Source organism: Heterocephalus glaber, unplaced genomic scaffold, assembly GCF_053883595.1.
Source record: "Heterocephalus glaber isolate CG9 unplaced genomic scaffold, H.glaber_assembly_v1.0 deba00000613, whole genome shotgun sequence".
In the NCBI taxonomy this organism is placed as follows: Eukaryota; Metazoa; Chordata; class Mammalia; order Rodentia; family Bathyergidae; genus Heterocephalus; species Heterocephalus glaber.
Genome location: NW_028258152.1, coordinates 1,248,496 through 1,264,095, shown reverse-complemented (window position 1 = coordinate 1,264,095; position 15,600 = coordinate 1,248,496). Strand labels below are relative to the sequence as shown.

At 41.2% G+C, this 15,600-nt stretch overlaps 1 protein-coding gene across 12 annotated transcripts in view; it reads left to right on the top strand.

Moving 5' to 3' along the window:
* Nucleotides 1-15,600, top strand: part of Trim2 (tripartite motif containing 2) — a 169,707-nt gene that overhangs the window by 137,775 nt on the left and 16,332 nt on the right. For all 12 annotated transcript variants that reach the window (XR_015449067.1, XR_015449066.1, XM_087205760.1 and 9 more), the window contains 5 exons: nt 3,720-3,823; nt 4,058-4,225; nt 8,420-8,588; nt 9,731-9,801; nt 13,937-14,077. Coding sequence is in view for 10 of the 12 variants with exons in the window: in XM_087205760.1 (XP_087061886.1) it covers nt 3,720-3,823; nt 4,058-4,225; nt 8,420-8,588; nt 9,731-9,801; nt 13,937-14,077 (653 nt within the window). In the remaining 2 variants the exon portion in view is untranslated. The remainder of the gene's footprint in view (nt 1-3,719; nt 3,824-4,057; nt 4,226-8,419; nt 8,589-9,730; nt 9,802-13,936; nt 14,078-15,600) is intronic.

The following is a 15,600-nucleotide window of genomic DNA, read 5'->3' as shown; positions in this document are numbered from 1 at the left end:
CAACACACAAATGTTTGAGCAGTATGCAGTAATTCTGCATCAGCACTCAGAAAATAGAAAATTTTCTAATTCAACTGCTAGCAAAGATGGTTGGCATCAGTGGTTCCTCCAGAATATGCCTGTGGAGTCCTTTCATCTTCACAGGTAACACGGTGTCTTAGGCCAGCACCCACATCCTAAAGGAGGAGACGTTTATTTAGGCTCACCGTTCCAGTTGCTCTGAGGCTGAAATGAGGTTGCAAGAGCAGGGTGCTGACAGCACACTCAGCTGTGGATTCACAGTGGATCAATCCACCCATGAGTACAGTGCCCGTGACCCAATCACGTTCCAAATGCAGGAGGCTTTAGGGGGACAATTTAGATCTAAACCCTAACAGACCGTTAACTCTGATGTGCTTTCACAGTTTGTTTGGTTTTTATTGTTTGGGTTTTGGGGGGGTTTTTTTGGTTTTTGGTTTTATTTTGTTTTGTTTAATGGTGAGCTGGGTATGGTGGTGCACACCTGTAATCCCAGCACTCTGGAAGGCTGAGGCAGGAGGATCACAGGTTCCAGCCCAGCCTGGGAAATGTAGTAACTTAACAAGACCCTGCCTTAAAATTAAAAAATGAGAAAGGCCTGGGAATGTAGCTCAGTGTGGAGGCCCTGGATTTAATCCCCAGCATTAGGAAGTTCGGGGTTAAAATTAAAGTGGCAGAGTCTGTTTCATCTAGCGTCTTTTAAAAATATATAAACAATGTTAGACTAATCGACGTTCCTCTGGCTCTGTGGTTTTATTTACAAGGGAGCAACAGACTCCAAGTATGTCTAACCTGAGACCAAGAGTGAGCCCTGGGCTGGCAGGTCACCCTCAAGCGCAGAGCGGCTGCAGAACGGCGCTCCAGCAGCTTTCCTTTGCAATGCTGTCCCGTTGCTCTGGTGACCAGGGGTGGGCTGTACCAAGTCCGTCTCGGCACTTCCTGTGGGCATAGGGTCTTCCTTCTCTTGGTTCTGAATAGTGCCACCACGGAGTCTGCCTAAACGTCTTCCTCCCTAAAATGCAGTTGTTTCCCATTTCTGCCAGTGCTCACCGGTGTGTTTTTCTGCAAGGCACAACAGCGTTAGTGGGTTTCGTGGTTCTTTGGTTTTTTGGTTTTGGGGGTTTTTTGGTCATATATTTTCCTGTTCTTTCAGCATTGCCTCCTTGTTTCCAGAAGGAGAGGGGACCCTTTTGGACAAGCCACTCCCTGAACTTCCTCTACCGCTCTGTGTTCTCCATCCTCTCCCTTCCCTCCAGTCACTGCTGCTGCCTGATAAGTCTTCTCTGCGCAGAATTAACTTTGTCCTTAGCAAAATAAAGGTGAAATGAAGTGAAATGAAGGAGCGCACGAGGCAGGGTTCATCTACTCTGCTGAGGTCTTCCTAGCCCCTCCCCTTATGCTCAGTATTTCTGTCCCCTGCGTTTGCCCTCTAAGCCATGGTGTGCGTGCTCCACGCAAGCCAGGAGCTGCAGCAGCCAGGCTGTCCTTGCATGGTCAAACACTTCTTTATGTTCCTGTCCTAGCAGGAAGACTCTTGCTTTTTAACTACACTTCTTTACTTGGTTCTGTTTCTTATCTTGCTCAATTCTGTGCTTTTCTTTATCACACAGTTTGATACGTTTTCTTTTAATTTTATTGACTTACTCACTTACTTCGGTTTTTGGAGACAGGGCCTCCACCATGTGGTCCAGCCAGGCTGGCCTTGAACTCACAGCAATCCTCCTGCCTCAGTCTCCCCCGATCTGGGATTACAGGTGTTTGTTACCACACCTAGCCACGTTTTTAATTTTTAAGAGGCCTTAGACTTACTCGTACTCTCTTTGAAAAAGTACTTGGAAGCGGAATATAGTAGAATTGTTTCTGGCCCATCTGTTTTGCAGTACCTGTGGTTCAGCTGTTATGTAGAGGAATGCCAAAAAACGGATACCACATTAACAACATGAGTAGATACCTCCTTAAAGAGCCGGCCACCCCTTCCTCTGTCCTCTGCCACCCCATGTGCACCATTTTTTTTTTTAGACAAGGTCTCATTATGTCACCTAGGCCAGCCTTTATTTAACCCCTGGGTCCCAGTGATCCTCCTGTCTTAGCCTTCTGGTGAGGCTGGGACTACAGGCTCAAACCACCATCCCCAGCTCCAACATAGCATTTTTGAAGCATGTTCACCAATACCACATTCATGCATGCTGAAAAGGTTCTATGCAGGTCAACTGTAAAAAGATCCTGGATTCTGATACACTTGAAAGAAAATGGCACTGTCCCCTCCCAGTGTGGAAGGTGCTTGTCTGAGGATCCAGATCTCACAATTTTGTCTTACAAGCGCATCTGAGGCGCAGAAGCAGTGAGGAAATGTGACTTCAGTAACATGGTACTCCAGGGTCTGGAAAGAACCATGCAGGTCTAGTGAGAACCAGGTTATCGGGGATTGTTCTGCCCAGCAATTCTGGTGGTGTTGAGTTCACTGTATCACCACTTTCGCTTTCCAGACTGAGAAACTATTTCAGGAGCGTTCATTCCCAGCTTTGACTTCCACCACCTTCACTGTGCCCTTCTTGATGGATGTATAGGAACAAAGTATCAAATTGCTACTGAATATAAATGAAATTATAGTTTCCTTTCTCCAGTGATTAAAATGTAAACCATGTGTAGTGGCTCACACCTGTGATCCCAGCGCTCTGGGAGGCTGAGGCAGGAGGGTCATAGGTTCAAGCCCAGCCGGAGCAACTTAGTGACTTGTGAGGCCCTGGCTCAAAATGAAAAAATTGAAAGGGCTGTGGATGTAGTTTGGTGCAAAAGCCCTACGTTCAATCCCTAGTTCTGAAAAAAAATTTTTAAATATAACCTCCTACACGTCATTTTTGAACAAAACTTAAATTCTGTTTCCACCTGTTAATATTTATGTATTCCTATTAAAATAAGTTATAAAAACAAAAAACAGGTATTGTTACCCTGGATATGGTGTTGCTTTTCTTCCCTCTGCCTCCTCTCTCCTTGTAAAGACGGATCCAGTAAGAATGAGAATATTTCCTAATATTAATTTCCTTGTCTTTGTTATTTAATCTAGAAAGCATCCTTTTAGGGTTTTAAAAATATAATTTCAGGAAGAATACAACAGCCAGTGAGATCCAGAACCTTAGAAAAGTATGCTTACCTAGATGCAGTTTATGAAAATTAGCCTGTACTTTTATAACCTCTGTGTCCTGAGAGTTTGTTAAATGGTCTGAAACTCAGGTGCCCAGGTTGGGATTTTGGCAGAACCCTAAAATAAGGCCTTCTCCTCTTACATCTACATGATTAGAACATTAGTTTTTATTATATTTTTGTGGAATCTGAGTACATTTTAATTATTAAGTCTTTGCAAAACCACTTTTTTAAGCGAATGCCAATCTGAGTATATTTTGGCATTCACCTAAAAAAGTGGTTTTGCATAGACTTTATTGGTCTGGAAGTTAGGTCGGGATGAATTACGCCATGTGGCGGAAGGATTCTCGTGTTTTAAGTACAATTACAGAGCAGTGCAGGGCCAAGGCGCAGCTCAGTGTTAGAGCACTTGCCTAACAAACACATGCAAGGCCCCAGACTGGATCCCCAGCATTGAAAAAAAAAATCACTCTGAGGTTACCCGTGGAAGAATAAATTATTCTTTTGCTGAAACTGAGAAATCTAATTCTCTAGTACTCAATTTCATAATTTATTTCTAGGTACCAAAGGAAGAAATAAAGGAGAGTTCACAAATCTTCAGGGGGTAGCTGCATCTACGAGCGGAAAGATACTAATCGCAGACAGTAACAACCAGTGTGTGCAGGTGGGTCCCTTCCTTCGCCTTGGTCTGTGTATACCGATAAAATAGATGTGGTTGCACATTTCCTGCTTTAGCTTTAAGATATGTGGTGCAAGGAAAACTTACACTAGTGTCTGTAGACGCCTCTTACACAGAGTTGGCACGTTCCAAACTCTGTACGAGTGACAAGTGTTGCCTGTTTCGCCTGGGTAGTTTCAGTGCTGTGTTCACCTTCTAACTATGTACGTTGCTCTGTAGATATTCTCCAATGATGGCCAGTTCAAAAGTCGCTTCGGCATCCGAGGGCGCTCGCCTGGGCAGCTGCAGCGGCCCACGGGGGTCGCTGTGCACCCGAGTGGGGACATAATCATCGCAGATTACGACAATAAATGGGTTAGCATTTTCTCTTCAGATGGGAAATTTAAGGTAAGATTAACCAGCAGTCCCCCACTAAATGAGAGAGCAGGAACGAGAAACACAGGATGAAGTTGTCTGTTTTCTGTTTTGAAATCTAATCCAATAGTCAACAGTTCTTTACACACAAAGACATTGACATCCAAATCTTATGCTACCAGGGTAACAGTGATAATTTTATAAGCCTGCTCATGTAGATCCTAAAGGTGGCTTCATTTTATCAAGCAGCTTGTTGGCTCGGTTGGTTTGTTTTTTTCTTTAAACCATCAGATTTAGAGGAAAACTGTTCTCGTTAGCTCAATTCAATGCGAAACAACCACCCTTTGAAAAGGGTTATGAAGAAGCAGCTTATAATTCTCACATTGACCTACAGGTCGTCACTTACAAAGTGCCTTCTACTTCCTCAGACTGTGGTGGATCACCAGGGAGAAACCAAATTATAAGACATGGTTCCCAACTTTTAAAAATATACAGACTCATGGAGGGAAAAAGGAGTAACACACAAGAAAGGACAGATAACAATTCATTTCTTGTCAGCCACAAATTGGTACAATCCAAACACAAAGTGTTAAAGAATGTCATTTAAGATTTGGAAGGGAAAGAGAAAAGAGAAACAGCGAAGGTTCACACTGAGTGGCACCTTGAGGGATCCTGTCACTGGATCGATTTGCTGTCACCCCAGCATCATCTTTATGGAAATAATAAGAATGGCTTGTGTGTTAGTCAGCTTTCTGTAGCTGCAACAAAATACCTGAGCCCATTAACTTGGGAGGAGGAAGGGTTTATTTGGCTCACATTTTGGGGGGCTTCAGTCCATGGTTGCTTGGCCCGGTTGAGTTGGGCCTGTGGTGTTGCAGTACATCATGGTGGACTACATGGCAGAGGAGACTGTTCACCTTATGGCAGCCAGGAAGCAGACAAAGAGAGAGAAAGGAGCCAGGTCCCAGTATCCCCTCAAGAGCAACTCCCAGTAGGCCCCACCTTCCATTTCCTCCCAGTAGCATTATGCGCTGATAACTGCTCTAACTCCTGGCCTAATAGCTCTGATTTCTTCAGCAACTCTCAACTCAAAGAGCAGAGAGCCCCATGGTCATGACAAATCTCTAAGTTGTCATCGATGAATTGTTACCATCCAGCCCCATTTTGTTCATTGGTTCACAGGAGTATAACTTGTCAAGCATCTTTTCTGAAGGCGTGTACACCATGCCGTCTGCATCGCCCTCCCCACCCTGCTAGAGACCTCTGTTTCAGCTGATGGCATGAACTTTAACTCACATCAACCCCCTGGAAACTCTGTGGCTTATGAACTATTTGAGCTTTGGCAAATTACATTATTTCCTTGAGCCCTGATAGCCTAATATTTGAAATTTGAATTTAAAACAATCTGTCTCATAGGATTTGAGTAAAGACTAAATGAGGTTTTATTCTGGATTCCATATGTGCCTCATACAAAACAAGTATCTAAGAAATGTTCTTTTCCATGCCTGTCATAACTGCTCAAAAAGTGAAGTCTCTTTGACCACCTGGGATTTGGGATTTGGGATTCGTGACATGTGGCTCCAGTGGTTATCATTTCCTTATCCAAAGGCTTGGATATGCCACTTTTCCTAAACCCCTCCTGGAATCCTAAAGATGGCATGATTGGTCTCTGATCAATGAGACTTATGTTTTCCTCGTTTTAGGTCTTTGGATTTCTTTAGTCACCTCCTGGTTTTTATGGGATGAGTTACTTATATAATTATTAACCCTCAAATTAGAGCCCTTATGGGGCAGCAAATTTTCAACCTGGGAGAGTAAAAGGTTGTCATTTTTAATTCTATAACACTGTATGCAGTTTTTCAGTGGCCCTTGAATTTTTTGTTCCATAGAAATTTGATAGCTCCATATACAATACAGGTCATGTACGCATCAGGATCTCTTGCCTTTCTGCATCTCTAACTTCCTTCCTTTTCTGTTTGCTTTTATAGTTCTAGTACCCAAATGTGACGGTTCTAGTGGGAAGACAGTGAAAACTTTTTCATTATCTCTTGATAGTGCTCATCTAGTTTGAGGCAACCCATTTGTTCTTCAAATCATGATCTCTATAAATTCAGGAAGTAACGTTGAAATAGGTTCCACATACTGAGGCAGGAGTTTGACATCTAACAGTGAAATCTAAGGGCTCCTTTAATGAATTAAAAGTTTCGCATTCACTGGGTCAGTAGTCTTGTCTGTAATAGATCCTGGTCTTTGAAGAACTTGATTCTTGGAGTTATGCTATTGCTAATAACTGGAATAACCACTGAAGAGCACTCTCGCCCCCTAGAGGTCTGGGAGCATAGGTACAGTATGCTTTCAGCTGCACCCTTTTTTATGATAGATGTTGATCAGAACCCAAATGAAAGCAGGAGAATACACTTTAGTACCATAAAAAGAGTTCTTTAAGTGTTGCTATCACAACTATATACCAGGAGAGTCTTATTTTTCTTCTTTGGTAGCACTCAGTAAAATTAAACAGGTGCTAAGAAACACATACTGTTAAAGTAAATCCAGGTTCTTTGCTTTTATTCCAGTTCATCCAATTTTCATTGCTCTTTAATTGTCCTTTAATTAAATGTCCTTTAATTTTTAAGGTCTTAACTGTCCTTTAATTTTACCTGTTTTTCCTCTCCCCTCCTAGCTTACATCTTCTAGCCATTCTGGGAAACTTTTGTGATCAGAATAACCATGGTGCCCCTCTGTCTGCTACACCCTAAAATACCTCTTCCCCATTCAAATTAAAGGACCTGTTGGTTCGGTTAAATACTGTCATTTAACAGTTCCAAAGTCAGGGTCTAAAATATTTTTGCTTGCTGTTTTCAGTGGGTTCACATAGTCAGGCCGAATATTGTGATTGTTATTTCCTTGGTAGAATCCAGTACTATAGACTCAAACCAAGAGGGATAGGTGGGAGGTGGAAGGTAAAGAAATGTTGGTTCAACATGTAAGATGTTCTTTTAGATTTGCCCTGGCTGACCTTACACAATAGAATGGAGGTGATCCTATTTTTTTTATTCTAGCTAATTACCCATTTGGTATTATATGGTTGAGTCATTCTAAGTAATGACTACTATTTTCATAATGTTAGGTAGTACTAAGCAGAGTGCCGGTAATCCTTTTGATCTCTGTGCATATGAAAGAATATTTACCACTTCTTAACATGCCTGTAACCTCAGCACTCTGGAGGCTGAGGCAGGAGGATTGCCGCAAGTTCAAGGCCAACCTGGGCCACATAGCAAGACCTTGTCTTGAAAAAAAAAAACAAACCCAAAATTAGAAAAGAATATTTGCCATTGTTTTTACCTGCCTTTGTGTTGTGGCCTCTGATCTTCGGGCCGGTGTGGAGCACCACAGTCTGGTTTGTGCAGCAGATTTACTTGCTACAAAAGCCAGTGTTTCCTTTGCTCCAAAGGGATCGAACTGAATCGCAGTAATTGATAACCACGGAATAAAGGGTTCTACTAAGTCCAAGTCCCCACCATGGGAAAGCTCCCATCCCTCTACTAGAAAAACGTAAAATGTACATACAGCTCGCATTGCATTTCTATCAGCATGATCCTGTGGACTGGGAAAATAGAGGATCTGAAGCAGAAACCCACGAGAAGGAAATGGGGGTTAATTTTTAATTTAATTGTTTTGTTTTGTTTGAGACAAGGTCTCGCTGTGTACTCCAGGCTGGCCTTGAACTCCCTATGTAGCCCCAGGGCTCAAATTTGCAGTGATTCTCCTTAGGATACAGGCATGCACCACCACGCCTATCTTCATTTTTAATTTAATAATTTATAGTCATGTGTGTAAGTGGGCTTTTAAAGTCCATCTACAGAGGAGTATAAAATGAACAGTAGGAGCTTCTCCTGCCACCACTGAAACTGCTGTAAGACTCCTAACCCAGGATCTTTCCGTGGACTGCACTGCCTCCTAAGAAGGGCCCTGTGACATGGTCTCAGGGACGGGGGAGCATTTTTGGAGGTGGTGCCTTTGATAAATAAGGCTTTCCTGTGAATGGCGTGAGCAGATAATGGGTGTGATGGAGTCACTGTTGGGGACTGGAGATCGTTGTGACAGTGAGTGGCCACAAACCCCGTTGAGGCCCCCAAGTCAGTGTTTACTAAAACAAGTGTGGGGCTCCCTGTCTGCAGGGTTTTGAACTTGGGGTCCATGCTCCATCTCTGCACTTGTTCCTAACAGACTAAAATTGGATCAGGAAAGCTGATGGGGCCCAAAGGAGTCTCCGTGGACCGCAACGGGCACATCATTGTGGTGGACAACAAGGCGTGCTGCGTGTTTATCTTCCAGCCCAACGGGAAGATCGTCACCAAGTTCGGTAGCCGAGGAAATGGGGACAGGCAGTTTGCAGGTACACTCAATGTTGATACGTAAACCCCCCCCCCTTTATGCTTCCTCTGCTCACGCCTGCATGAGGCTGTAGCATTTTGAAGGCGCCGTGTCCCCAGCACGCTGGTGGCTCTGGGAAGGAAGGATGCTGGGATGAGAGCATAGTTAGATGCTTCTCGGTCTCTCCACTGGCTGTAAGTCAAACCACGCAATAAAAGCTGTGGTTTTTATTGGTGATAGGAGCCTAATCTTCAAAGATACATATTAAGTAAAATACACATTTTTTTTTTTTGGTACCGGGGATTGAACTCGGGACCTTGCGCTTGCGAGGCAGGCGCCGGAACCACTGAGCTAAATCCCCAGGCCCAAAATATGCATTTTTAAAATAAAACTGTTTCAGGAAAAGAGGAGTAACTCCTGTCTCCCATAGTAGCAGCTTTATTGAAATGGAAACGTATTTCATGTTTCTAGGTTATTATGAAAACAGGAGTTCAGAGTGTTTGTGAAGGCCGACTCCTCCTCTTTCTGGTGTGCCACTTTGCAGTCACAGGCTTGCAACAGTTTTCACATCTGCAGGAAGAGGCTGCACACGGTTCATCAATTTTCTTTTTGAAATGATGCTCTGGGTATTTAACATGAATTTGCATTCATTTCTTTGCCGTTTGTCTTCAGTTCTTTGTCCTGCCAGGTTCTGAATGTCACCCGTAATTACAGAGTATGGGTTTTCTGCTCAACTTTTTAGAAAAAAATTTACATATTGGAGTCTCTCTCCCGGTGCTGAGAGTTGCCACGTCTTTCCTCAGTAGACGCTGAGAACCCTTAAGAAAACTAACAGACATTCAAAGGAGCTGTCAGGCGTGGCTTTCAGATGGTAGTGCAGAGAAGGAACTCTTCTGCCTTACTGCTCCTTCCACACCGTTAGAGCTGCTCGAACTCTTGGCGTGGGAGAAGTCAGAGGAGACAACCCCAAGTGTGGAACAGAGTGGGATCCAGGTTTTCTGGAGCCAGGGGTCAGGCTGAATGATACATCCAGGACTGGGTCTCTGATTCTTTGTTCTTTCTCAAATAATGAATGTATGAAGTTTGTTTTTGTTACAGTACTTGATAGGTTGTAATCATTTTTGTCGTTATAGTAATCACATATTTTTTCCATCTTTATTGCAGGTCCCCATTTCGCAGCTGTAAATAGCAATAATGAGATTATTGTTACAGATTTCCATAATCATTCTGTCAAGGTACTATTTATTACACATTAGTTGTTGTTACCTTCTAACTCTTTTTATGGAGAAATTCCTGTGGGAGAAAATAACTTGCGTAGACATACAGGACTTGAAGGCATTAACCTGGAAGAGTAGATTTTGCTTCTGCTTTAAAATGAGGGTTTTAATATGAGCATACAGACTGGAGAGTCAGGGAACCAAACAGAATATGCAACCTTAAGTGTCTTAATTAGAAACTGGTGTAATTGAAGATGACTTGAAAATTAAATTTTAAAAAGCAACTGCTTAAAAGTAGAGGCAAATTTTTCAGAAGCTTAACATAAGTGTATTTTGTGGCTATTCAACAGATTAAAACAAAATCACTTTTTTAGTTTCCTGAAGTATGGGTCTTTTAAACAAAATTAGATATTACAGCTCATTACAAGAGTGGATTAGGAATTACCCTAACATACACTCGTGAAGTATATTTCACACTTCAGAATGCTTTCATAATTTGGTGTTATTTAGAAAATAATTGCCTCCTCCAATAACATAGTACACCTTTCTTATTGAGTACAGGGGGAGAAAGACTTGAAATTTATTATGAGAAAATTGAGAAATAATATAGTAATCCAGAGTAAATTTCTGGTTTGCTGTCATGATGAGAAAATAGCAATACTTCAAGTCAAACTTTGCAATCTGTGAGTGCACTGGCATTTATTGTAGAGTTAGGTGTTTATTTTTAGGGTCACTAGGGCCGGTGATGTAGCTCAGTGGCAGAGCACTTCCTTCGCATGCATGAGGCCCTCGGTTCAGTCTCCAGCATTGAAAAAAAAATTTTTTAGGGCCACCTTCCATTTCCACCAAGTGATACTGGTTTGCAGTCATAAAAAGTGATCAAATTTTTCTTTATAAATAAATTCATTTAAATTTTAAAAAGCGAGTCACTTTAAAGGAAAAATAATAAGGCAACCGCATAGGATAGGGTCATATGGCAATGACTAAGATTTGCACTTAGAGATAACCATTGAGCAGCCAAAGGTAAATGCTGATAACTGGAATAAATAACCAGGGGAGGGAGTAGGATTTTTTAACACCCAGAGATTCCCTCTCCCTTTCACTGCTTCATTTCCCAAACCTCCCCCAGGATCTGTTTAACCTGAGCAGATGGAAAGGCCAAGTCACCCTGTGAAGGGCAGAGCACAGTGAGCCCCAGAGGCGGGCAGGGCAGGGAAAGGGTGTGGCCTGCTGAGTAGCAGGGACCTGGAGGTGTCCAAATAAAACCACAAGGAGGAAGGGAAAGTCAGCCTTGGTGGGTGGAGGAGGAGGAGGAGGGAAACAGAGACCAGGGGACCCAGGAAATGGGCTGTGCCTGTCCTCCCAGGGGCCGTAACGGTCCTGTAGAATGGGCACACACATGTGTGTCAGGTTGTGCACACACAGGAGCGCACAGACAGTGCAGGCTGTGGTCACACTTCGTGTCCTTCACTCATTTAAGTACAAGGCATTCAGCAAGAAGAAAACTCTGACAGATCTGAACAGGGCCAAAGAGCAGTAAAAAAGATTTCTGGGGGTGGGAATGTAGTTCAGTAGTAGATTGTATGTTTAGCATAGATGAGGCCCTAGGTTCAATCCCCAGCAGAAAGACGGAAGGAGAGGGAGGGGAGAAGGGGAGGGGGAGAGGCGGGGAGGGGGAGAGAACAGAGAGGGAGAGGACCAGAACCATAGTTAAAACTTTCAGGGAGGACTTCAAGTGGGAGTGATATTTGACATGAGCAGGATTTTGAAACCAGGAAAGGAGGTTATTATTTTTTTAAAGTTGCTGTAAATACTTACCCCAAAAAAGGTATAAAGATTATTTATTTCAGTTTATACTTCTGCCTCTTAATATGTTCTCATCTGAATAATTAAAAAGTAATAAAGGACCTTTTAGATGGGTAAACATAGAAAATAGAAATAGCCAGATGTGGTACCCGCCTGTAGTCGTGGGAGGCTGAGGAGGAGGGCTGCAAGCTAGAGTCTGCCTGTTCCAAGCCCGCTAGCAGATGGCCTCTGTTTCTTCCTATCATCTGTACCTATGATAAAACTTGATTTACAAGTAGGGCACAGTAAACAACAAACAATAGTAACTAATAATAAAGTAGACCGATTACAGCAATGCTATAATACTATAATACAATACTATGATAAAGTTATTTAAAACTTATAAATTATTTCTGGAATTTTCCATTTCACATTCTTCTGTTGTGCTGGGTGGTGTGGTGGCACATCCCTTGTTATCCCAGCACGCAGGAGGCAGAGGCAGGAGGGTTGCTGAGAGTTCAAGGCCAGCCTAGGCTACATAGTGAGTTCAAAGCCAGCCTGGACTACACAGTGAGATCCTGTCTCAATAAAACAAAAAGAAAAATTCCCTACCATAGTTACAGGTAACTGAAATTGAGCAAAATTAAATGGAGGATAAAGGGGGACAATAGTAGATTTCTTCTAATCACAAAATGAAGCAAGATTTGGCAATATCCATTCTTCCACCATGAAGCAGAAGCATTGTGCTAAGGAAATCATACTGATGCAGAAAGATGACCACAAACAAACTCAAATATTGTTTATAAGAATCAACAAGGGAAAGATTAGGGAATCATAAATTGTGTCCTTACCAGCATAAACACACCCATTGGTCTTTAAAGTGTTGTATGTAAAAGGCGACTGAGTGAAGGGATTTGTTATGCATGTGTGCATGAGCGTGCATTTCGGGGGTGTGTGTTGCTGGGGAGGAACCCAGGGCCTCATGCACACTGCTGAGCCTCTGCCACATTCACAAGTCCTCAGCCAGGGAGAAATTTGAAAACATTACTTCTTAGTGAAAGCTGGTTGTTCTTATCTCTGTCTCTAAAGAACTAAAGAGGCCCTTAAAGATCCCGAGATTATCTTCAAATTAGACCTGTTCTGAAAGATAGTGAACTTTCTCAGGTCCACATGTGAGGAGTCCTCACTCTAAAGGTGCCTTTAACGCAGTACGATTCAGTTGATTCAGTTCTCAGTTCGTTAAGGACTGTTTTTATGCATCCAGGCGGCATGGTAACCATAGTAATGGATGTTTCAAATAGCGTCACAGAGACATTTCAGAACCATTAAGGATCACCAGAGGGGCGGGGATTTAGCTCAGTGGTTTCATCGCCTGCTGCACAAGCGCAAGGACCAGAGTTCGATCTCCAGTACCAAAAAAAGAAAAAATGTAGATTGGAAAAGGATCACCAGAAGCATCAAGATAAAATTATACTTACTATAGTGTTGTCATTAAACACATTAAAATGTTAATTCAGAATTCATAATCTGCATTTGATGCATGTAAGTGTTTAATTAATAACTACACTAACCCATTGCTTGACTACATTCAGTACTAGATTTTGATTAAAAGTTCATTTATTCCTTCACTTTTAAGAGTCTTCATAGATTTATTTATCAAAGCCATAGAATTATATAAACTTATTTTAGGAAAACTACCTTCTGAGAATAAAAAAGCCCTTTGTCTCTCTGACAGACACAAACACTAAATTTCACCGGTTGTGTACATAAAATCCAGCCTCTTTTTGTTATGTTGATGTAATAAAATGATAGTAAATTCTGACTATCTGGCCTAACAAGAAATTCCTACTGTTAGATCTAAATTGAACGAGCACCCATCCTGTTAGAAATAAAATTCTCATTCTTGAAATTTTGCTATATTTAAAGGTAGAAAGAATAATATTGTTGAAAATTATAACCTTACTCATACTGCCTTATATTTGTAAAGTCTTTTGTGATTGATACCAAAAAATTTTTCACCAAGTATTTATTAACTAGATATAAATTATAGAAAAAAGAAGAGTGATGTAAGAAATGATGAATAATATTTATATGGCAAATTGGGGAGCCACTAAGTGATACAGGGATTTGATTTATAGATTTTTTTTTTCCTTTTCTATCAGAGTGTCTTAAATCACAAGTCTTGCTATAAATAACTTGTTCGTATTTTTTTTTTTTTCGGTACCGGGGATCGAACTCGGGTCCTTGCGCTTGCGCAGCAGGAGGCGAAACCACTGAGCTAAATCCCCGGCCCATGTTCGTATTTTTTTAAGGTGTAAAGTTGGGTCAACTATTTTAACTTCGAACAATTTTAAAATATTTCTTACAGGTGTTTAATCAGGAAGGAGAGTTTATGTTGAAGTTTGGCTCCAATGGTGAAGGAAATGGGCAGTTTAATGCACCAACAGGTGTAGCAGTGGATTCCAATGGGAACATCATTGTGGCAGACTGGGGAAACAGCAGGATCCAGGTATATTAAAATGCTATTGAATGTGGTCATGTGGTTAGTAGTATTTGTTAAAAGTGAAGAATTGTTTGTTTCCCAGACTGGGATGTTTTCTCTTCTCCATAGGGTAGATCATAAGACCATAGAAAATCTCACCAACAGGACCAAACTATGGAAGGTGGAGTAGACAAAGAAAGGGCAATGTATTACCAGGATGAAATCCTCTAATTTAGGTTTTCTTTTAACATGGATCTCACAGACTCTTAAAGGGTTTGTAGATGGAATTGAAGAAATCTGTTTCTATCTCTGCTAATATATAACTGAAAATTATCACTTCCCTTAATTAGGAATATAGGCAACAATCACAGACTGTGGTCACCAAGAAAAACCACAGAAATTTTTATAGTTTTGATACAGACATCCCAAACTATCATTTATGCCCATTCCACTACAACATTACAGTAATTATTAAGCAAATTTCTTGCTCGAATCAATAATCTAAGCTCCCACCTTGAGAAGCAAAAACATAGAAGTAAAGAACCCCAAAGCAAAGGAAGACAGTAGTGAAGATGGGATCAGAATCTATGAAATTCAAAACATAAAAACAATTAAAAATATCAACAAGCAAGTTGCTTCTTTTAAAAGATCAATCAAATCAACAAACCTCTAGCAATACTGACAGGAGAAAGAGAGGGGGAACAAAATACATTACTACAGACTCTACAAACATCAAAGGACAATAAGGGAATTCTGTGAAGAACATTACACATATAAATTTGACAACCTAGACAAAGTGGACAATTTCTCAGAAAATAGAAACTTTACAACTTACTCAATATGAAATAAATAACTAGCCGTACAACTATTAAGGAAATTAAACTTGTAATTTTAAAACTCCCCAGCAATACGTAGATTCATTTGATTTCACTGAAGAATTCTACTGAATGTTTGAAGAATTAGTGCCGGTTTTATAGAATTTTTTCCAGGAAATAAAGATAGGGGAACAATTCTCAGCTCACTTTCAACTTAGTTTCTGAGGACATGATATCAAAATCAGACTAAGACATTAAAGAAAAACAAAATCATAGAACAGCATTCCTCTTGAGTACACAGTGTACATACCAAAATTCTTAGCAAAACAGAAACAGATTTTTTAAAAAGAAATCTATAATGTTGGCTCAATTATTTTAACTTGTAATAATTTTAAAGTATTTAATGCAGGTGTTTAATCAGAAAGGTGAGTTCATGTTAAAGTTTGGCTCAAATGAGGAGTAAAATTCACCAATATATGAAATTCCTCTATGGCCAAGTGAGTTTATTCCAGGAATTCAAGACTGGTTCTGGGCCGAGGATTTAGCTCAGTGGTTTCACCGCCTGCTGTGCAAGCGCAAGGACCGGAGATTGATCCCCGGTACCAAACCAAAAAAAAAAAAAAAAGACTGGTTCAGTATTTGAAAATCAGTGTAACCTGCCACATGAAAAGTCTAAGGAAGAAAAAGCATATGATTGTATTGATTTATATAGAAGCTGGGGATTTAGCTCAGTGG